The sequence below is a fragment of the Nerophis ophidion genome, linkage group LG25, assembly GCF_033978795.1.
Source record: "Nerophis ophidion isolate RoL-2023_Sa linkage group LG25, RoL_Noph_v1.0, whole genome shotgun sequence".
NCBI lineage: Eukaryota > Metazoa > Chordata > Actinopteri > Syngnathiformes > Syngnathidae > Nerophis > Nerophis ophidion.
The window spans coordinates 20,600,448-20,624,271 of NC_084635.1; the positions used below are offsets into that span (position 1 = coordinate 20,600,448).

General features: G+C 39.1%; 1 protein-coding gene across 1 annotated transcript; it reads left to right on the forward strand.

The window, feature by feature from the left end:
• The first annotated feature begins 5,783 nt into the window (after nucleotides 1–5,783).
• Nucleotides 5,784–22,670, forward strand: spi1b (Spi-1 proto-oncogene b). The gene is made up of 5 exons (XM_061887504.1): nucleotides 5,784–6,126; nucleotides 6,562–6,649; nucleotides 8,298–8,494; nucleotides 16,388–16,532; nucleotides 17,671–22,670. The coding sequence occupies exons 1-5, from the start codon at nucleotides 6,085–6,087 to the stop codon at nucleotides 17,982–17,984; spliced, it is 786 nt and encodes a 261-aa protein (XP_061743488.1). The 5' UTR covers nucleotides 5,784–6,084; the 3' UTR covers nucleotides 17,985–22,670.
• The last annotated feature ends 1,154 nt before the right edge of the window (nucleotides 22,671–23,824 follow it).

The following is a 23,824-nucleotide window of genomic DNA, read 5'->3' on the forward strand; positions in this document are numbered from 1 at the left end:
TGAGACTCAGTGTCCTCTGAAGTGGACATTAGTTGTTGGTATCTTTCTTTTGTCAGAAAAATGTCATCTTCAGTTGTGTAGAACTCAAATGTTCAATGTGGGGCGGTATAGCTCGGTTGGTAGAGCGGCCCTGCCGGCAACTTGAGGGTTACAGATCTGATTCCCGCCTCCACCATCCTCGTCACTGCCGTTGTGTCCTTGGGCAAGACACTTTACCCACCTGCTCCCAGTGCCACCCACGCTGGTTTAAATGTAACGTAGATAATTGGGTTTCACTATGTAAAGTGCTTTGAGTCACTAGAGAAAAGCGCTATATAAATATAATTCACTTCACTGAAGTGGAAGCTTGATTAAGGAAGTTGTTCAAAGAATCCGCATTCTCTGCTGTAGCCATGTTTTTGGGAAAAAGGCCTATTTTGCAGAACACATGTTGATTGCAGTGGACACCGGATCCCAGAAGGTTGCCGTGAGAACGAGCGTCATCTGCAGTGGACATTTGTTTTTGGTCTGTTACTTTATTTCACAAAAGCAAGCTTTGTTCCGTAAAACACAAATGTCCACTGCAGAGGACATCCAGCATCTAATTTTTTGTGGTGTATTGTGTCCACTGTAGTGGACGCTTTATTTAAAGGCCTACTGAAACCCACTACTAATGACCACGCAGTCAGATAGTTTATTTATCAGTGATGAAATATTAACATTGCAACACATGCCAATACGGCCTTTTTAGTTTACTAAATTGCTATTTTGAATTTCCCGCGAAGTGTTGTGTTGAAAACGTCAGTATGATGACGCGTGCGTATGACGTCTCGGGTTGTAGCCGAAATTTTTTTTCCAGCCCGATCCATGCTATAAGTAGTCTGCTTTAATCGCATAATTACACAGTATTCTGGACGTCTGTGTTGCTGAATCTTTTGCAATTTGTTCAATTAATAATAGAGACGTCAACGTAGAAAGATGGAGGTGGGAAGCGGTGTATTGCAGCTGCCTTTTGCCACAAGAACACAGCCGGTCTTTCCTTGTATAAAATTCCCGAAAGAGAAGCTTTACTATGGCACAGAGCGGTCAAACAAACAGCGTTCCCGACCACATGTCAACCGGCTGGTTTCGGTGACAAAATTGTGGTAATAAGTCGGCTCTTACAGTAGTTATGAGCAGAGCTTGCGTCCTCCTGCTGCGGACTATTACCTCCTCCCACCGGAGACATTGGCTGTCACCACACCCGTGGCCACGCCCCTCTGACATTTAGGTACCATATAACCTCACTAAAACACGAGTAACATAATAAGCAGATAAGGAATTTTCCAGAATTATCCTAGTAAATGTGTCTAATGGCATCTGAATCGCTCCCACTGTCCTCGCCTTTTTTTTTTTTTTTTCTGTAGTCCTTCACTCACTATCCTTATCCACAAATCTTTCATCCTCGCTCAAATTAATGGGGAAATTGTTGCTTTCTCGGTCCGAATTGCTCTAGCTGCTGGTGGCTATGATTATAAACAATGTGAGGATGTGAGGAGCTCTACAACCAGTGACGTCACGCGCACATCGTCTGCTACTTCCGGTACAGGCAAGGCTTTTTTATTAGCGACCAAGAGTTGCGAACTTTATCGTGGATGTTCTCTACTATATCTTTTCAGCAAAAATATGGCAATATCGCGAAATGATCAAGTATGACACATAGAATGGACCTGCAATCCCCGTTTTAATAAGAAAATCTCATTTCAGTAGGCCTTTAAGAGGTTGTTTTTTGTGTTTCTTTTGTTAGAGTAACACAATTTAACAAAAAAATAGCCCTCTTATACAAAACACAAATGTCCACTGCAGTGGACGCTGGCTCTCGGGAAGTTGTCCTGAAAACCAGCTTCCTCTGCAGTGAAAACATTTGTTGGTCCTTTGGTCTATTTCCTTTGTCAAAATCACACATTTTGGGAAAAATATAAAACAGCCCTGTTATGCAGAAAACAAATGTCCACTACAAAAGGTCGCCGTATATTTCTCAGACGATGTAATTGATGACTGAAGTGCTGATAGCAACCAAACCTAAAACACCCGCCCCAACCCCATCCACAACCCACCCCCCGGATTGTGAATAATGTAAATAATTCAATGTATATACTCTGATGATTAACTTGTGTGATGACTGTATTATGCTGATAGTATTGTACTATGAATTGATTAAAGTGGACACCCACTCAAACAAGTTGAAAAACTTATCGGGTGTTATCATTTAGCGGTCAATTGTACAGAATATGTACTGTACCCTGCAATCTACTAATAACAATTTCACACAATCAATCAATCGGGATGTTGGCCTTAGAACCAGCATCCTCTGCATTGCACAGGTGTTCTATTTCTTTGGTCAGAGTTATACATTTAAGAAAGTAATGTCCTGTTTTGGGCTTCACGGTGGAAGAGGAGTTAGTGCGTCTGCCTCACAATACGAAGGTCCTGAGTAGTCCTGGGTTCAATCCTGGGCTTGGCATCTTTCTGTGTGGAGTTTGCATGTTCTCCCCGTGACTGGGTGGGTTCCCTCCGGGTACCCCGGCTTCCTCCCACTTCCAAAGTCATGCACCTGGGGATAGGTTGATTGGCAACACTAAATTGGCCCTAGTGTGTGAATGTGAGTGTGAATGTTGTCCGTCTATCTGTGTTGGCCCTGCGATGAGGTAGCGACTTGTCCAGGGTGTACCCCGCCTTCCGCCCGATTGTAGCTGGGATAGGCACCAGCGCCGCCCGCGACCACAAAGGGAATAAGCGGTAGAAAGTGGATGGATGGAAGTCCTGTTTTGTAAAACACAAACGTCCATTGCTGAGGAGATCCAGCATTCTCAGTAGTGGATTTTTTTTGTGTGTTTCTTTGGTAAGAGTTACACATTTTTGAAGAAAAAAAAAAACGTTCTGTTATGCAGAACACACGTCCACTGCAGTGGACGCTGGATTTCAGGAGGTTGTCCAGAGATGCGGCGTCCTCTGCAATGGACATTTGTTTTTGGTCTATTTCTTTTGTCAAAGTTACACATTTTGTGCAGGACACAGATGTCAAACACAATCTAACAAACAAACCACTTTTTTCCTCCTCAGGAGGTTTTCCTGAGAACCAGCTTCCCCTGCAGTGGACGCTTGTCTTTGAAGCAGCCATCCTATTCACTGTTTTGTCCTTGGGCAAGATGCTTTACACACCTGCTCCAAGCGCCACCCACACTGGTTTAAATGTAACTTAGGTAATGGGTTTCACTATCTAAAGTGCTTTGAGTCACTAGAGAAAAGAGCTGTATAAATATATTTCACTTCACTACTGGTCTGTTTTTTTAGTTACACGTTTCAGAAAAGAAAGCCCTGTTCTGTAAAACACAAATGTCCACTGTAGTCGACTCTGGATCTCAGGATTTTACCTTGAGAACCAGTGTCCTTTGCAGAGGACATTTGTTTTTGGTCTATTTCTTTTGTCAGAGTGACATATATTGAAAAATAAATAACCCAATGATGCGATACACAAATATACTATTCGAGGGATAACTTGCGATACCAAACACTATAAAAATGGGACCCATTACCTCCCTGCTTGGCACTCAGCATTAAGGGTTGGAATTGGGGGCTAAATAATCATAAATGATTCCCGGGCGTGGCTCCGCTGCTGCCCACTGCTCCCCTCACCTCCCAGGGGGTGATCAAGGGTGAGGGGTCAAATCCAGAGAATAATTTTGCCACATCTAGTATGTGTGTGACAATCATTGGTACTTTAATTTTTTAACTTTTCAATATCATAATTCAAACAACCATTTATTGATATTATTTTTTTAGTTGAAGTTAAAAGTTTGAAATGTATGTCAGTACTATATTTGTTGTATTATTCGATGATATTAAAGTGCAATTGCATGCATGGATTTTCTTTCTGTCAAAATGGAAGGAACAAATACATTTTGTATAAACAGATAAAGTACTTTGACACATATTACTTCAAGACTATTGCAGGCCACGTTAAATGGCTTTGATTGATTGAAACTTTTATTAGTAGATTGCACTGTACAGTACATATTCCGTACAATTGACCACTAAATGGTAACACCCGAATAAGTTTTTAACTTGTTTAAGTCGGGGTCCACGTTAATCAATTCATGGTAACAGGCCTCAAGTTTGACACCTGTGTTTTAAACTATTTTTAGGCCGATTATAGGCATGATCAACAAAATAAAGGGCAACATTACACATTGATCCAGAACAATTTTAAACTAAAAGCAATACAGGTATTACGCCTGTGTGGCATATTGCTGCCGGATTCGATCCCTTCGTGGATGCGTCGAAATTGAACACAGCAAAGGTAAGATTTAAGGATTTATTTAACCAAAAGGGAGCTCTGAACAGAAACATTGGAGCTAACAAAAGGCAAACCAAAAACGCTAGCATAAAAGCTAGGATATACAAAATGAAACCTAAACTGGCAAGTAGGTAAATAAAAAGGAAAAACAATACATCAGCATGTGAGCTGGAATAAATAAATGCGAAGCGTGTAAGCCCGCGAGAATAATGAGGAATGGGTGTAAGCAAAGATGCAAAGCAGACGTACCGTTGTGTGTAAACAAATTACAAACCCAGACTGAACAAACAAAAGAGGAAGGCTTATAGCAGGTGTGCGGGACCGTGAGGAGTAAGTGAACTATAATGAGTAACCATGGTGACGGACTAAACAGGAAATAAGAGGTGGAACGACGGAGTGATACAACAACTGGAAGTATAAACATTAATATGTGGTGATCCGAGTAGCGGATCGTGACAACAGTCCCTGTTTTTTCCATCGGTATCGAACAGATATTAAAAAATTGGAGTAACGCCCACCTCTTCAGTTCATGGTACAGGTTTAGGGTGGAGGACAGAGTAAAACAACTTGCACTGAGCCTAGTCTATAAAATCTGCTACACCTCCCTGATACCGAAATAAATATCAAAGTACTTCCTTAAACACAACACCAGGGGGTGCTCCACAAACCACGTTAAACCCAGATTCCGATCTAACAAAGGTCTTAACTCATTTTCTTTCTATGCCACATCAATGTGGAATGCACTCCCAACAGGTGTAAAAGTAAGTGCCTCTCTATATTCCCCCAAAACCGCTCTAAAACAACACCTCCAGGTAACTTCAACCCTTTACTAATACCCTCCTCCATTCACATCCCATCTCCCCGGATTATAACTAACCCAATGTAAATAATCAAATGTACTTCTAATGTATTTACTAGCTCTTATGCTGTCTGAACTCACTATGTTTTCTGCTGGCTGTACATATCCTAAGTAAGACCTACACTGTTTCAATGTCCATTTCTCTGTTGATGCAATTGTTAATGACTGAAGAACTGATATCAACCAAAGCTCCTCATCTCACCCCCCGGATTGTAAATAATGTAAATAATTCAATGTATATACTATGATGATTAACCTGTGTGATGACTGTATTGTGCTGATAGTATATATTTGTACCATGAATTGATTAACGTGGACTCCGACTTAAACAAGTTGAAAAACGTATTCGGGTGTTACCATTTAGTGGTCAATTGTACGGATTATGTACTGAACTGAGAAAACTACTAATAAAAGTATCAATAAATCAATCAGACTTGACGTCATTTGTGCCACAAAAGAGCATTAGAAAAAAAACAGACAACTCAGAAGTTATTTTCTTGTATGTGACGATGAAGCGGCCCGTGAATGTGGGATGTTTTTAGTGGAAAACGCTGGCTGATGATTGGCCGCTAAGGGAGGTGACAGTATAGACACGGTGATAAATGTGACGTTTCTCAAGCAGTAGACACACTCTGGTGCTTCCAGCCACACATATTTACAGAAGTTCAAAGTTCTTCTTTTGTTCCACAGCTAAACCGTGTGTCCTTTGCATTTGATCATCGCTGAAGGCCGCTCGGACTTGTCGAGGCCACAAGAGTTGAACTACACAGTACGAGACTCCGCCGATGGGACGGTTTTGGTTATCGTTGAGCGAGAGGAAATTTTGAAACGTTGTGCAATGGTGCTGCAAAAATTTTGAAAGGTTGTGAGACGCATTCGGTTTGCAAAGCGGTTTGGAAAAGAAGCCTCCATGTTGCATCCCTACAGAATGGAGACCTACCTCATACCACCTGTAAGTATTATTATTTTTATTTTATTGGCATTGTATTGCCAAGATGTATCATTTCTCAGTTATTTTCTAATATGCCACGTTAACAGGAAAAACATTCACAAGGTGAAGAATAGACGTCTTGTAAAGGTCATATTCCATAACCTACAGTGAGTTCTACTTGATTTATGACAGGATGCCAACTGTTACAGTCCTTTATACTACGGGCGACATAAAAATGAAACTCAGAAATTTTTCAGAGTTTCAGAATAGCAGTGGCATGGAAATGACGTGAAATATGTACTCCATGTAAATATATATAGTTTTTAGTCTGACTTTTTTGGGGGGGAGAAATCTCTGCATGGAATGATAATCCCTGGCTAGATGATAATGTTTATTGTTCATATCCTTTATTTGTGAAAATGTATGATTTTCCTTTGTGTTTGTGTGCCGCTGCAGCCCTCGGAGGAAATCTACGACCCTGAGATGTACATACAAATACCAGATTATTATAATTCATATGTTCTGGATGCAGAGATGCAGCCAGGTCAGTAAAACTCCAGCATTTATTTGGGTTTTCATGTCTTCAGATTATCGAACACACATTTATCGTCAAAACAAAAATCATTAGTAATATGCAGTAATATTACTATCAACTGTGTGTTATAAAAGTGATACAAATAAAGTAATAAAATAAAATAAAACATGGAGAAATAAATGTGAATGTAATTACACAAGGGAGCATATTTTCAATACCGCTCAACATTAGAATGATACTAGAATGAAACAGGGAATAAAATAAATAATTTTTGGTGTAATTGTTGAGGTCTTAAGGAGCCCAGAGTGCATGCAGCTGGAGCTCGCACAGGAAACAGATGCTATTTCTTTCGGCCGCTGCAATTACATACATAGAACAACTTTTGCCCCATGGGGTTTTTTTGATGCACATGACTTTTTTAGAAGCAACTGCTTTGAATATTCCACCAAAACAAAATGGGAAAATATGCAATATGTGATAATTTGGCTGTAGGTTTTTCCATTGGACTACTGCAGTATAAAGCATCTTTTTTTAACTTTATTTTCTAAGCCTTTTTTATTATTGTTTTAAGGCCCGCAAACATGTGCGACAAGGCATTTCGTGATTTTTTGCAAAATGTGTTTCATTTAACAGAAAAAACATTTTTTATTTATTTATTTATTTATTTATTTATTTTTAATCTAAATTATTTAATGCAAAAATATATTCCAATCATTTTTTTTCTTCAGTGAAACCCTTTTTGGAATTAACTTTATAATCTGCTGGTCACCTTGACTTATAATTATAATAATATTTATTTTATTTATTTAATATTTGTATTTATTTATTTATTTTATTTATTTACAGACAAACTGTTTAATATTTAATAATTGTTTTTTTTTTTTGTTAATATCAGAGTCCGTTCTGCAAAAAAGTCATCCCTAGAAGCACACAGCTTATGGACAGGGACCCACAGTTAAAATATACATCATATACTATAATATATATTATAAATATATATAATAACATGGTCACTATTGCCCAGTTTCTCTTCTTATACGGTTATTTTACTGTTATATTTTTACTATCACTTGCTTTTTATTTTTATTGTAATATATTTCTATTTTGTTTCCATTTATACCCCCATTATTTACTTTTTAAATTTGATTTCAATTCTGTACACTGCCGCTGGAATTTTAATTTTCCTGAGGGGACTCTCCTGAAAGAATCAATAAAGTACCATCTATCCATCTATCTATCTATCTATCTATCTATCTATCATGTGGCAATTTTTCATTTACTGTATCTGGTTTAAAGTGGCCAGTTCAGGGCAGCGATAACTGCAACGAATAAAAATGCCATACTGATTTAAAAAAAAAAAGTTCAATATAATTTAAGTGCAGCTTTGAATTTTTGTTGTTGGCCATTCGTAAACCTTGGATATTTTTAGACTGAAATAAAACATGCCAGAGTGTATTTCGATTTTGATCTTAAAGTTAGTAGAGCAATGGGTATTCCGATGTTAGGCTTTTATGTACATTTTGCAGTCAAATAATCTAATAGAGCAGGTAAATATCCAAAAAGCAACTTGAAAAATTCACTACGAGTGAGATCTCTGTCTTCCATTTCAACAACTGAGCCTGACTTGACCCCAGGTTTCATTGTCATGTCTACTTAGATCATTGGGACTATCGCACTCACCCTCATGCACACCCAGTCGAGTTCGACAACCTCCAGGAAACAAACTTCACCGAGTTGCAGAGTGTGCAGTCACTGCACCCGCCAAGCCTGATTCGACATGACGCCATGCGTTACGACGCAGAGAGTCTGCTGGAGCCAAATCTGGGGGCCCATTCTCACATGCTGCAGCAACATGTAAGTGCCTCTGTGACTACTCACAAGTCATGTAATTAGGTGGAAACACTATTCAACTGGCGGCCTCAGACTTCAGTTGAGACAAACATTTTTGCAGCAAATTCCTGAAAAACACTGGGGTCCAAACTGGTGATTTACATAACAGGCGTTCCCCAAGGCACCGCCTTTAGTACTCTCCTTTTTGGCAGTTACACATTTGTTTGTAACTGTAGCTTGTTTACTTCAGATCCAGTCAGGATGTATTCGTTCAAGTTTTTTTAGTGATACTAGTAGAGTTCCATTTAAGGTCCTCTCTTTTTCATCATCTGGGCTATTCAGCCCACACGGTCTGTTCAAAAAACTTGTGAGAGACTCACATTTTTACAGCAGATTCTTAAAAACACTAGATGGTTGTCATAGAGATGATATTTGACTACCGTATTTTTTGGATTATAAATCGCTCCGGATAAAAAGAAGGAAAAAAACACAAATCGCACTAGAGCAGTGGTTCTCAAATGGGGGTACGCGTACCCCTGGGGGTACTTGAAGGTATGCCAAGGGGTATGTGAGATTTTTTTTTAATATTCTAAAAATAGCAACAATTCAAAAATCATTTTTAAATATATTTATTGAATAATACTTCAACAAAATATGAATGTGAGTTCATTAACTGTGAAAAGAAATACAACAATGCAATATTCAGTGTTGACAGCTAGATTTTTTTGTGGACATGTTACATAAATATTGATGTTAAATATTTCTTTTTTTGTGAAGAAATGTTTAGAATTAAGTTCATGAATCCAGATGGATCTCTATTACAATCTCCATAGATGATTACTTCTATGTTTAGAAATCTTTATTTATAATTGAATCACTTGTTCATTTTTCAACACTTTTTTAGTATTTGTATATCTTTTTTTACAAATAGTTCAAGAAAGACCACTAGAAATAAGCAATATTTTGCACCGTTATATAATTTAATAAATCCGAAACTGATGACATAGTGCTGTGTTTTACTTCTTTATCTCTTTTTTTCAACCAAAAATGCTTTGCTCTGATTAGGGGGTACTTGAATTTAAAAAATGTTCACAGGGGGTACATCACTGAAAAAAGGTTGAGAACCACGGCACTAGAGTATAAGTCACACTTTTTGGGGAAATTTATTTGATAAAATCCAACACCAAGAATAGACCGTTTTCTGTTTCACATTTTACTACTTCCGGCTTGTAACCTGCAGTATAGGATTTCCTTTTCGGTGCCATTTGTGTTCAGCCCTTCTCAGTTTTTATACGTTACCGCCAAAGTTGTAGCAGGTAGCATCTTTTTTTCCCCCACAATGCACTTCTGCCATGACCCGTCCCCGCCAAATTTTTATTGGTTGACATGTGTGTGACGATTGGTGATATACGCCTAGTCTCTTAAATAAATAATGATAAATGGGTTGTACTTGTATAGCGCTTTTCTACCTTACGTGAATGAGATAAAAATTTGATATTTTATGGTAATGTGTTTATAATTTCACACATAAGAGTATAAGTCACACCACCGGCCAAACTACGAAAAAAACTGCGATTTATAAGCCGAAAAATACGGTAATTGCCACCGGTCTTAAGCCTATTGGAAATAAGGCCCCCAAAACATTTCAATTGAATATCCCTATAATTCTGTAAATACATATATTTACATTTACATATGCAACAGGTTAGAATTAAGGCATATAATGTTATGATCCGCTGCTTGGATCATGTCATGTTCTGGTTTGGTTCTGTTTTGTATCTCGTCTTGTTGTTATTTGACTTCCTTAGTTCCTGGTGGCACTTCGTGTTTTGTTCCGTTGCCATAGTTTCATATTAGTGTCACCTGCCTTGTGTTTTCGACGCACACCTGCCTCCTAATTTCCGTCTCTACTTAAGCCTGCCTTTTTCGTTACTCGCTCTCGGATTCTCATTTGCTATTTAATGCAATAGGTGACGTCGCTATCCCCGTTTGTGGTGAAACTCTTTTTGTACTTTAGCTTCCACGCTATTCCCTCTTTTGTTTATTTCCCTAGCTCACATGCTAGAGTCTTTTGTTCTTTCTAACTCACATGCTAGTTCTGTTGGTTTTGTCTGTAGTGCCTTTGTGCAAGTATTTCTGTTCTTAGTTTGTTTTGTTGTTAAATAAATCTTCATTTTTACCTTCACGCTGTGTCCATTCTCCGACTGCATCCATGAGAGAACGAAACCCGCACCACGATGCCAGCTAAGCGTCACACATAATACATGTTGAAAAAGACAAATACTTTAAAAGTGGCCAACTTGTTCATTTTCAATACAAGCCAATATAAACCATTCGATACAATACAAATAGGGCTGAGTACCTTTCATAATTGAACAGATACATTACGATTCTTGGTATCTGGGAATCGGTTCCTGGTTCTTAAAGGGGAACGACACTATTTGGCATGTTTTGTGTTGTTTATGCTTCGATGATAGTGATAAGTCTTAGTATTTTATCTCTTTCAATAACTAAACTGTTATTGTTTTACATATTGCTCTGTAAAGTAGCACTTTGAGATTAGTTAAATGAAAAGTGCGTAACAAATAAAATATATCATTGTTTATTTTTTCCGGTGGCCGTTTTACTCCTTTGTTGTTCTACACTTTTCAGCGGTCATTGAACGCACCAATGTAGTTTTCTGTGCCATTACAGGTTCAAGTGGACACTTGTATGTCTTAGTTGTTCAAACAGCAATGTCTTTATACACGCATTGATTGGGGTGTGTGGTTTCTAAATCGGAAAAGAAGTTAATGTTTTCATGTTCGCATTTAAGATGGCAAGCTAGCGCCACTCAGTCCATGAGTTTATCAATGTGCAATTTGCAATCACGATTTTTCGCTTATTTCAATTTAAAATATTAATACAACCGTCAGAAATTTTACTGCGGTTATCATTTAAAAAGGCTTATTGCTACATTCCTGCAGTAGTTAGAGCCAACTGAGTCTGCAAGTGGACAAGACGTTACGTGCAACTCAGGTACCGAAACAAGGCACCGTTGAATTTTGGGTGAATCGGTAGGACAGGCAAGGTTCGGTTGCTACCAAAAAGTACCGAATTCGGTACCCAAACTAGATACAATACATGTTTTCCGGTTCGTGTTTAAAATGTACAGCACATTGCATAACAATAAAAGCCAATACCAATTTATGTAATGGAGCTGTGCTAACCCCCTTCAGTCATTGTTGAAATATCACTGAATAATCAGATTAAAAAATTAGTGAACTTTTGTATTACCTTCCTGCCACAAGTGGTGGAAAAAATATATTGCAACTGAGTACCATTGCAGCCCTTCCAGACCACTGCTGAGAAATAAATATATATTTTTTGGCGGCCTTCCAGGACACGCTCGCTGTCAAACAACGGGCCAATGGTTAAGAAACACTGATCTAAGTTGACCAAGTAACATTTGGAATATTCCACATTTGAGCAATGATTTAGGGTAACAAGACAGAGAAAACCCAGGGACATGTGAAATTCTTTTTTTTTTTTTTTTTTTAATAAAATATAGTAAAAAAAAAAGTATAGTTAGGAAGTTGGGATAAGGAGAAACCTAAAATTATGAAAATGATATAACATTTTTTATTTTATTACATGATAGTCTTATTTTAGGAAAAGGGGACGGACAGTAGTTCAACTTAATATTTTATATTTTATTTATTACCCTCTGAAGGGTGTAATGTAATTTTTGTGATTGTTTTGTCTTTTAGTTAATAATTAGAAATATAACCTAAAAAACTGGCCATTTAAAAAAAGTTTTAAATGGAATAACGAACAACTGATTAGATTTTGGCCTTGATCTGACTCATATGTTACCTTATGTTTAGGTTACAAGCTTCAACTATTGTGTGTGTGTGTGTGTGTGTGTATGTGTGTGTGTGTGTGTGTGTGTGTGTTTCGGTGCTGGAGACCCGCCTCCAGCCACAGAGACAAAAACAGTAAAAGACTGACAAGAGGCGTTCATTCAGTGTCTTTCATTCCAGATTCCGCTATAAATTGCTGCAAAAGTTACAGGCAAATTTTCTTCACACTTACAGGAAACATATGATATGTCATAAAGGACAAGTGATTACATTTTGGGGCCGATCCGTATGATTTCTATTGAGTTACCTTACACTACGAGCTTAAGTTTCTGTGTGTATGTGCTTGATATCCCGCCTCCACCCACAGAGACACCGACAGTGGAAGGCTTTACTCCGTTTCTTTCATTCCAGTATAGATAGGTCAAAAGTGATAAGCGGATTTTGATGACACTATTAGGAAATGTTAGTAATGGAATAAGGAACAAGTGAGGGGGGGTGATCCATCTAGATTTAGGATCGAGAGACATGGCCTAGAGCAGTGGTACTGAACAAATTTTTCAGTGATGTAATCCCTGTGAAAAAAATTTTAATTCAAGAACCCCCTAATCAGAGCAAAGCATTTTTGGTTGAAAAAAAGAGATAAAAAAGTTAAATACAGCACTATGTCATCAGATTCTGATTCATTAAATTGTATAACAATGCAAAATATTGCTCATTTGTAGTGGTCGTTCTTGAACTATTTGGAAAAAAATATATAAAAATAACTAAAAACGTTTTGAAAAATAAACTAGTGATTCAATTATGAATAAATATTTCTACACATAGAAGTAATCATTAACTTAAAGTGCCCAAATTGGGGATTGTAATAGAGATCTACCTGGATTCATGAACTTAATTCTAAACATTTCTTCACAAAAAAATAAATCTTTAACATCAATATTTATGGAACATGTCCACAAAAAAATGTAGCTGTCAACACTGGATATTGCATTGTTGCATTTCTTTTCACAGTTTATAAACTTACATTCATATTTATTATTTAATAAATATATTTACAAAAGGATTTTTGAATTGTTGCTATTTTTAGAATATTTAAAAAAAATCTCATGTAACCCTTGGCATACCTTCAAGTACCCCCATTTGAGAACCACTGGCCTAGAGAAAGTGTGTACTCTCTCTCTTAATGTTTTTTTTTCCTAGTTATATATGCAGTCAGATCAATGTGTGAGACACTTTGTTTGATAAAAACAATGTTACAATTCATTTTATCATATATTTATACATTTTACATCTTGGGGACACAAAAGGTACTGATCCGTATGTAATTGTTGACAAAGGCTGTAGAAGATGGCCTAATTAGACTTCTAAGCCTTTTAACATTTTTACAGAAACACCACAAGCAATTTAAAACATTTCAAATGTTATTTTTGTGACATATCATTTCTAATCTGTGTTGAAAAATATGTTAGTGAACATTTTGGGATTTGGTGGCATTTTAGAGTCGTTTCTACAAAATCAGGAAGTGATCATTTGTGTTTGATACACCGTTTTTTTTTCAAGCGCATGTTTGGATGATGGCAGGCTTTGTCCGGGAAAACATGGTTAAATGTAAAACACAAACCAAGAACTAGGAATAGCCAAACTGAAAACAGGAACCAGCAAACAGAAAAACTGGTAACAGCTAATGGCTAACAGGATCTAGCTAACAGGAAAACACAAAACAAAAGAGCTAGGAGACAGCAAACTGTAGGAATTAGGAACAGCTTACTGCTATGACGACAGCGACAAGGACAAGTAGTAACGATAGGTAGTGATGACATCGCCAATACTCCAGTTCTGACTGGAGGACAAAGCAGGTTTAAATAGCAGCCGGCTTGTTGACACCAGGTGTGGCTAAGGGCCAATCAGCCGCAGCTAAGGGGAAACAGCGCTAAGGGAGAAAAGCGGGAAATAAGCAAAATAAGAGCGCTGACAGGAAATAAAGACAGAGGGAAAACCAAAACATAACTAAACTGTCAGTTACAAACCTGACAGAATCCAACACTTTTCACAAGTTAATTCAACTCATAGAAAAATTACATTCATATCAAGCAATTGTTTTGTTAACCTGTTGCGCATAATTAAAAAGGTAAAAAAGCAGAATGTAAAAAAAAATAATAATAATAATAATTAAAATTGGTTTAAAATGACATAAACCAACATTCATCCATCCATCTTCTTCCGCTTATCCGAGGTCAGGTCGCGGGGGCAGCAGCCTAAGCAGGGAAGCCCAGACTCTCCTCTCCCCAGCCACTTCGTCCAGCTCTTCCCGGGCAATCCCGAGGCGTTCCCAGGCCAGCCGGGAGACATAGTCTTCCCAACGTGTCCTGGGTCTTCCCCGCGGCCTCCTACCGGTCGGACGTGCCCGTAACACCTCCCTATGGAGGCGTTCGGGTGACATCCTGACCAGATGCCCAAACCACCTCATCTGGCTCCTCTCAATGTTGAGAAGCAGCGGCTTTACTTTGAGTTCCTCCCGGATGACAGAGCTTCTCACCCTATCTCCAAGGGAGAGCCCCCGGAAGGAAACTAATTTCGGCCGCTTGTACATGTGATCTCGTCCTTTCGGTCATAACCCAAACCTCACGACCATAGGTGAGGATGGGAATGTAGAGCGACCGCTAAATTGGGAGCTTTGCCTTCCGGCTCAGCTCCCTCTTCACCACAACGAATCGATACAGCGCCCGCATTACTGAAGACGCCGCTCCGATCCGCCTGTCGATCTCACGATCCACTCTTCACTCGTGAACAAGACTCCGAGGTACCTGAACTTCTCCACTTCAGGAGTTCCTCCACTCCCCCACTAAACAAACACTCAGTGATATTCAAATTAATATAGAACTGTTTATTTATTTTTTAAATATATTTTATTATTATCATTATTATTATTATTATTATTATTATTAATTATTATTAGGTTGATTGGCAATACTAAATTGGCCCTAGTGTGTGAATGTGAGTGTACATATTGTCTGTCTATCTGTGTTGGCCCTGTGATGAGATGGCGACTTGTCCAGGGTGTGGTTCGCCTTCCGCCCGGTTGTAGCTGAGATAGGCTCCAGCGCCCCCCGCTACCCCAAAGGGAATACGCGGTAGAAAATGGATGGATGGATTATTTTATTTTTTTTCCCTCCTCCCTAAAGGGGGAAACTCGACAGGACGGTTGCTGGTTGTGCCATCTCCATCGTTGGGGTCCCTGTGGGTGGGGTGGGTGGTTCCCGTGGCCCTGCGCTGGGTGGTCCTGTGGCGGCTGACTTGGGTAGAGTGGCCTAGGGCGGGCCGCACCGTGCTCTCCGGAGGTCGGGGGTGAGCTCGTGGGGTGGGGGCCAGGTTGCTGGTGGGACGGGGGAAGTCTTCCCGTCCGGTTGCGGTGGGTCTCTAGGCGTCCCGCCTTTCTGCCCGTGTGGGGGGTGGTCTCTCGCTGGCTTGCGGTCTGGCTGTCCGCTGCTTCTCTCGTGCCCTGTCCTCTGCCAGGCACGTTTGTCTGTGGCCTGCTGCCGGCTCTTCCGGGCGGCATGGTGGGCCGGGCTCTGGGGATCCTATCACTGGCCGGCCTGGCTGCGTAGGGCCGGTGGTCCTTGGTTCCCTGGGCGCTACACCTGCTGTTTGGGTTGTGCTCTCTGGGTGGCTGGGGCTGTCCTCTGGTTCCCACGCACATTGGGAGTCAAATATATTGTACATACAAATACACATATACTCACACACACACCGTTATTCATACATACAAACATACATACATACATACATACATACATAGGTACCTACGCTCCCACATACAGTACATGCACAAATACAGTACATACTTACATACTCAAAGTTCGTCCATCCAGACGCACATTCACGGTACAAACCTACATATACACATACTGTACAAATTATTCAGAAAACTGACATCTCAGTCAGTAAAGTAAACCAATAACGAATGGATTGACACTCATAGTACTCACATGTTGATAGCCTGACCAGATGAATGAATCTGTGTTTTGATTACACATAACTTCTCATAGGTTAATAACTAAACCTTTGTATTTTGTAGGTTTTTCCACGGACTATGTATTCAACACATATGTCCCAGCGCAGCACTGATGATGACGAGCATGAAGGTCAAAGTCCCCCTTTGGAGGTCTCTGATGAGGAGTGCCTCAGAGATCAAATACCTTATGTTTCACACGGAGAGATGGGTAAGACAACCATTTAATACAGTTAACGCTCAGGTAGTAAATAGGACAGTCTCAGGCGTTGTCAATTCATGCTCAAAGCCTAGTTGGACAGCTCTAGTCGAATCTTAGGCATTATCAATTCATGCTCAAAGACCATATGGGACATTTCTATGTCCGGTCTAGTTTACACTCTCGATTCTTCGGTTCATGCTCAGGGACTCTATGACAGCACAAGTTTAGTCTTGTCCCAGGGTTCCTTAGTTTATGCTGAGAGACTAGATAGGACCGTTCTAGTCGAGTCTCAGGCTTCATCGTTTCATGCTCACAGAGTAGATAGGACAACTCTACTCTAGGCTCATGCATTATCTGTTAATGTTCAAACCCTTAATAGTCTAGTCTCAAGCTTCACCAGTTAATACATAGAGTGTTGATAGGACAGTGCTAATCTAGTTTAGTATTAGGGTTATTTGATTCATGTCAAAGACTGGTCAGGCCAGCCCTTGGCTAGGATAGGTCAGTACTAGTTCTAGACTTGACTGGAGCCGTCCTATCGAGACGCTTGAGTATGAACTGATGAAGCCTGCCCATATGAGAGTCAAATGTCTTCTAAGACAACCGGAACAGTCCAGATAGAATCAATGCACTGAGGTCGCAATTTGTATCTAATGAGATACATTATTAGAGCTGTAATAACAAATATGTGATATTGCCCAAAAAGATATGAGTGTGTTGTTTGATTTGAACACATCATCAACCACTTGTCAAAAAGCTGATCAGTTTTTCAGCTTCCGGCCTATTTCAGTTCATCATAAGAAAACGGAATTGTCAGGGAGATTTTACCCCCGCTTTTTTCAAGGGTTTGTGTCAGTGATATGATAGCCTTGGATGCATATGCAGAAGTGCAATATATTTATCAACACAGAAATCTGTTTATTTATATCTGCACCTTATTGTTCTTTTATTCTGCACTACAAAGAGTTAATGCAAGAAAATTTCATTCTTATCTGTACATTAAAGTTCAAATTTGAATGACAATAAAGGAAGTCTAAGTCTAAAGCCTCTAAGTTCATGGTCCAAGAAGCAAAATGTGTACATTATGAACAGAATAAACCATAAAGTACATAACAAATAACCTGAAACTTGTTGCTCTTTCCAAAAGGCAACAAAAAAAAGATCCGTTTGTACCAGTTCCTGTTGGACCTTTTGAGGATCGGCGACATGAAGGATAGCATCTGGTGGGTGGACAGAGACAAGGGAACCTTCCAGTTTTCGTCCAAACACAAGGAGGCTCTCGCACACCGCTGGGGAATCCAGAAGGGCAATCGCAAAAAAATGACCTATCAGAAAATGGCGAGGGCTTTGCGCAACTACGGCAAAACCGGAGAAGTGAAAAAGATCAAGAAGAAACTGACATACCAGTTCAGTGACGAGGTGCTTGGGAAGAGTCATTTTGAAAGAAAGCCATACATGTAGACACAAGACTGGATCGTGCAAATGTGGTGACTTTTGGGTTCTGGTATCAGTGGTCACTTAAAGATACCATTGTTTGTAAATAGCATTAAAAAAACGTCAGTGAAAGTAAATAGAGGGAACGAGCAGGTTAATGATGGTATTATGTAGAACATTTATACCCCCCAGCACACACAAATACAGCAAATGGACATGTGCGGTCTATCCATCCATCCTTTCTCTCTAGTCTTTATTTTGTCAGGCTCATGGGACAGCTTTAGTTTATCCCGTCTGACTTTAGCCAGTATATATTTTCAAAGGTATACTGTTTATGTACGCCAAGGTTATTTAACTGGCAGCCCAAGGGCCCAATCAGGCGCTGGAAAGACACCAGACAGTTCAAATCAAAACTTGGGAGACAAACATTTTTTGAAGCAAATTCCTGAAAACACTGGAGTCCCCCAGTTGTAGAGGTGAACTTGGACCGCTGTGAACTCATTGGCAGAACCTTGCATTGACACTTTAACCTTGCTAGCAAAACGTTGGACACTGGGGTCCGAATGTGTTATTTACGTAACAAAGGCGTTCCACAAGGCACCTCTGTAAGTCCCCATTTTTTTCGGTAGTGTACTTTTTTTGTAATGTGATTTATGTAACTTAGGTGTTGCTGTAGCTTGTTTACTTCAGATGCATTAGTAGTCTCTTGTTCAACGTTTTTAGTTACACTAGTAGTGTTCCATTTTAGGTACTCTCATTTTCTTCATGTGGGCTGGTTATCTGGTGGCCTGTAAGTTCAGTTAAAAAAACCTTATGAGAAACTAACATCTTTTCAGAAGGTCCTTAAAAACAGCATAACCAAAATCATTTGGATAAATATCCCTTAAGTCAGGGGTCGGCAACCCAAAAATGATGAAAGAGCCATATTGGACCAAAAATGCAAACACAAATCCACCTGGAGCCGCAAAAAATTAAAAGCCATATTACATACAGATAGTGTGTCATGAGATATAAATTGAATTAAGAGGACTTAAAGGAAACTAAATGAGCTCAAATATACCTACAAGTGAGGCATAATGATGTAATATGTACATACAGCTAGCCTAAATAGCATGTTAGCATCGATTAGCTTGCAGTCATGCAGTGACCAAGTATGCCTGATTGGCACTCCACATAAGTCAATAACATCAACAAAACTCCCCTTTTTGCATTCTTGCCCAACATACTTGCCAACCCTCCCAGATTTCCCGGGAGACTCCCGAAATTCAGGGCTTCTCCCGAAAACCTCCCGGGACAAATTTTCTTCCGAAAATCTCCCGAAATTCAGGCGGACCTGAGTGACGTGTATAAAGAGTGTGTCTGCTCAATGACGTTATAACTGTAGAATGATCGAGGGCGAATTCATAGTTTCTTATGTGAGTTTATTGTTAGGCAGTTTCATTAAGGTCCTCCCAGCACGGTAAAACAACACACAACAACAGCAGTCCGTTTTCGTCTACGGTAAAGCAGTTCATCTGCCTAAACAGCAATGTTGTGACACTCTTAAACAGGACAATACTGCCATCTACTGTACATGCATATGGTTAGAAAAACAAGGATGGACAATTCAAACCTTAACTCAACAATGAGTAGATGTGTGTTATGTGTGTGTAAATGTGTAAATATCATATATATATATATATATATATATATATATATATATATATATATATATATATATATATATATATATATATATATATATATATGAAATACATGACTTGGTGAATCTAGCGGTAAATATAGAATAGAATAGAATAGAATAGAATGTATTTTATTGATCCCTGGGGGAAATTCAGCACCAGTTTGCTCACAATAAACAATGATAATAATATAATATATATATAATATATTATATATAATATATGAATAATAAAAATATACTCCTCCCCTCTTAACCACGCCCCTGCCCCACCCCCCATCTCCCGAAATTGGAGGTCTCAACGTTGGCAAGTATGTTGCCCGATGTTAAAAGTTTGGTGGCCCGATGTTAAAAGTTTGGTGGACAAAATGAGACAGAAAAAGAAGTGGCATAAAACACGTCTTAAAAAGTCGGAGTAAGTTACACATGTACACAAACTACGGTGAGTTCAGGACCGCCAAATTTAGTAGGACAAAACGGCATTCACCAAATATTCGATTCAGTGAAGCATGTTTAATATAAACAATGTGCTTTATAACAATTAGGGAGGTTTGTGTCATGTTTGTCCTCCTACAGAAACCATATTAAAACAAAAAATATGTATTTTTTCCCCCTAATCTTTTTCCTTTTTTCATATATATTTTTGAAAAAGCTCCAGAAAGCCAGTAGGGCGGTGCTAGAGAGCCGCATGCGACTCCAGAGCCGCGGGTTGCCGACCCCCATCTTAGGTACACCGCGTACATCATTCTTTGACACATGTTGTTCGTCCCAAATTTATTATTGTGTGGAAATGTCAGAAAATCTATTCCTTTTCTTCTTCCCTCCTTTGTAGCCAAGATTATGATGTATTTTATTGTTGTTGTTTATTGAGTATGTCATAGTGAGCTGCACATCACACATGCAGTACATAACATACATAAATATCTCCAGTGAACAGTCTTGTGCTCAATGGCAATATTATTATTTCACAAAAAATAAAATAAAATGTAACTAAGAAAATAAGATAAAATATAATAAAATAAAAATATCTCAAAGGGGTAATGGGAAGAAGTATAAACCATTTTAATCCCCCCTCCCTCTTTTTTAAATAGTTACTTTAACTAATATCCACGTTCAACTGGATCCACATACAGTGGGGCAAAAAAAGTATTTAGTCAGCCACCGATTGTGCAAGTTCTCCCACTTAAAATGATGACAGAGGTCTGTAACTTTCATCATAGGTACACTTCAACTGTGAGAGACAGAATGTGAAAACAAAAATCCAGGAATTCACATTGTAGGAATTTTAAAGAATTTATTTGTAAACTATAGTGGAAAATAAGTATTTGGTCAATCATTCAAAGCTCTCACTGATGGAAGGAGGTTTTGGCTCAAAATCTCACGATACATGGCCCCATTCATTCTTTCCTCAACATGGATCAATCGTCCTGTCCCCTTATCAGAAAAACAGCCCCAAAGCATGATGTTTCCACCCCCATGCTTCACAGTAGGTATGGTGTTCTCGGGATGCAACTCAGTATTCTTCTTCCTCCAAACACGACAAGTTGAGTTTATACCAAAAAGTTCTATTTTGGTTTCATCTGATCACATGACATTCTCCCCATCCTCTGCTGTATCATCCATGTATCAATTTTGGAGACATTGATTTTATTTTCACATTCTGTCTCTGACAGTTGAAGTGTACCTATGATGAAAATAACAGACCTCTGTCATCATTTTAAGTGGGAGAACTTGCACAATCGGTGGCTGACTAAATACTTTTTTGCCCCACTGTAACTCAATTTGCCCAGAACAATGTGCTACCAATTCTCAATATATCATTATAAGTAAGTCATATAAGTCATTCTAATTCATATTCAAAATAAGCTGGACCTCACTATACCAAACCAAAATATTAGCTACCGGTATGTACAATTTTTTAAAATGCTCAATGTTTGAACAGTGTTTGAGCTCATCACTCAGGCTGTTCCATATTTTCACCCCACAGACTGAGACAAAAAAACTTTTCCTTGTGCTAAGTGCGAAAGCGTGTTTATATATTGCCTTTCTATAAATAAACGTTGAATATTTGCAGGCAATTCATAACTTATTGCTTTAAACATGATTAACCCTGTCAAATATTCTACTAAATCCGGGTATTGGAACAGTTTTGACCTCAAAAATAAGCTATTTATGTGCTCCTTGAATCCCACATTATGGATAATTCTAAGTGTATGTTAATTTTATAATTATTTCCCCAAACTTCTGCACCGTAAATTAAGTAGGGATATATGAGCAAATATTACATGGTTCAAGGGTGCTGGGTGCTGTTGGTACACTGTTTTGCAATACAATAAGCACACACTGAATGTGCAAAAGTTCTTCAATATATCCTTTTGTAACATTTTTGTTTTATCATTAAAACAAAGACCTATCCTCATTTTATATTTTTTCTGTTTTGAACTTGCAACTATTTATGTTACCTGGGTTGATATACAATTGAACATACACAGCGGAGCCACAATAAACAACTGTAAGTATCTTGGTGTCAAGTTGGGGTAAACTGGACTCCTTAATGCCTGTAAAGGAAACGGTGGAATTTTGGTTGCCTATTGTCTTAGGCTCCTGTATTGTACATATTTTGGTGTGATATTTAACCCAACCATGGCACAATAGTCAGCGGAGTTTCTGTAAATTTTACAATTCTGTAAAAACACCACTATTGATTTTGCCTAGGAACAAATGTTAACTGAAATTCTGAAAGGTTATAGCTATTATTTAAGAGAATGATACATTATAAAATGTTTTTTTCTTGTCTTCTTGAATGATTGATTACAGCTTTGAAGGCAAGTGTAAACAACGAGGAACTGTGATGTGAAATGGATGTAGTTGAGTACACAATGTATGTAAAGAATGCCATGTATGTAAATGCAATTTTTCATGTGCTTCATTTTTTGTATTGATTGTGAACCAAAAGTAAAGTTCTGAAGTAAGTTGTTTGAACACAGCAGCAAAATAACACAAAGAAAAATAAATAATTTCAAAACATCAAACTGCTTGTGGGAGTATTAAAGATAAGGGTTGCTTTTGACGAAGGATTTTCATGATTGATTTTTCCCATTGTCGACGATCAGTCGAATATATGACTTTTTTAAAGGTATACATTTTTCAATCAACCTATCCCCAGCACCTGGGGATAGGTTGATTGGCAACACTATATTGGCCCTAGTGTGGGAATGTGAGTGTGAATGTTGTCTGTCTATCCGCCCGAATGCAGCTAAATAGGCTACAGCAGTGTTTTTAAACCACTGTGCCGTGGCACACTCGTGTACCGTGAGATACAGTCTGGTGTGCCGTGGGAAATGATGTCATTTCACCTAATTGGGTTAAAAATATTTTTTTGCAACCCAGTAATTATAATTGTGCCGTTGTTGAGTGTCTGTGCTGTCCAGAGCGCGGCAGAGTAACCCTGTAATACCCCTTCCATATCAGTAGGGGGCAGTAGGTAGCTAATTGCTTTGTGGATGTCGGGAACATGGTTTGTTGTGATCACAATATGCGGAAGGCAGCGTGCAGGTAAAAAGGTGTCTAATGCTTAAACCCAAAATAAACACAATGCAAGTCCCGCTAATAAAAGGCTTAGAGACGGCTATGCAAAACGAAACTAAACCTGAACTGGCTGTAAAGTAAACAAAAACCGAATGCTGGACGACAGCATAAGACTGACAGCGCGTGGAGCAGCGAACGGCGTTCACAAAGCACATCCGTACACGACAAAAAAGGAGCGCAAGACAAGAAGTAAAACACTACACTGAGGAAAACCGATTCTGTTCATAACTTTTATGGACAGAATTTCCAGGCGCAGTCAAGGCGTTGAGGGGTTCCGGTTTGGTGACCGCAGGATTAGGTCTCTGCTTTTTGCAGATGATGTGGTCCTGATGGCTTCATCTGACCGGGATCTTCAGCTCTCACTGGATCGGTTCGCAGCCGAGTGTGAAGCGACCGGAATGAGAATCAGCACCTCCAAGTCCGAGTCCATGGTTCTCGCCCGGAAAAGGGTGGAATGCTATCTCCGGGTTGGGGAGGAGACCCTGCCCCAAGTGGAGGAGTTCAAGTACCTAGGAGTCTTGTTCACGAGTGAGGGAAGAGTGGATTGTGAAATCGACAGGCGGATCGGTGCGGCGTCTTCAGTAATGCGGACGTTGTA

Coding starts and splice junctions, on each gene's coding strand:
- spi1b (XM_061887504.1), top strand. CDS start 6,085: ATGTTGCATCCCTACAGAATGGAGACCTACCTCATACCACCT. Junction 6,127..6,561: donor AGACCTACCTCATACCACCT/GTAAGTATTATT, acceptor GTGCCGCTGCAG/CCCTCGGAGGAAATCTACGA. Junction 16,533..17,670: donor TGTTTCACACGGAGAGATGG/GTAAGACAACCA, acceptor TCTTTCCAAAAG/GCAACAAAAAAAAGATCCGT.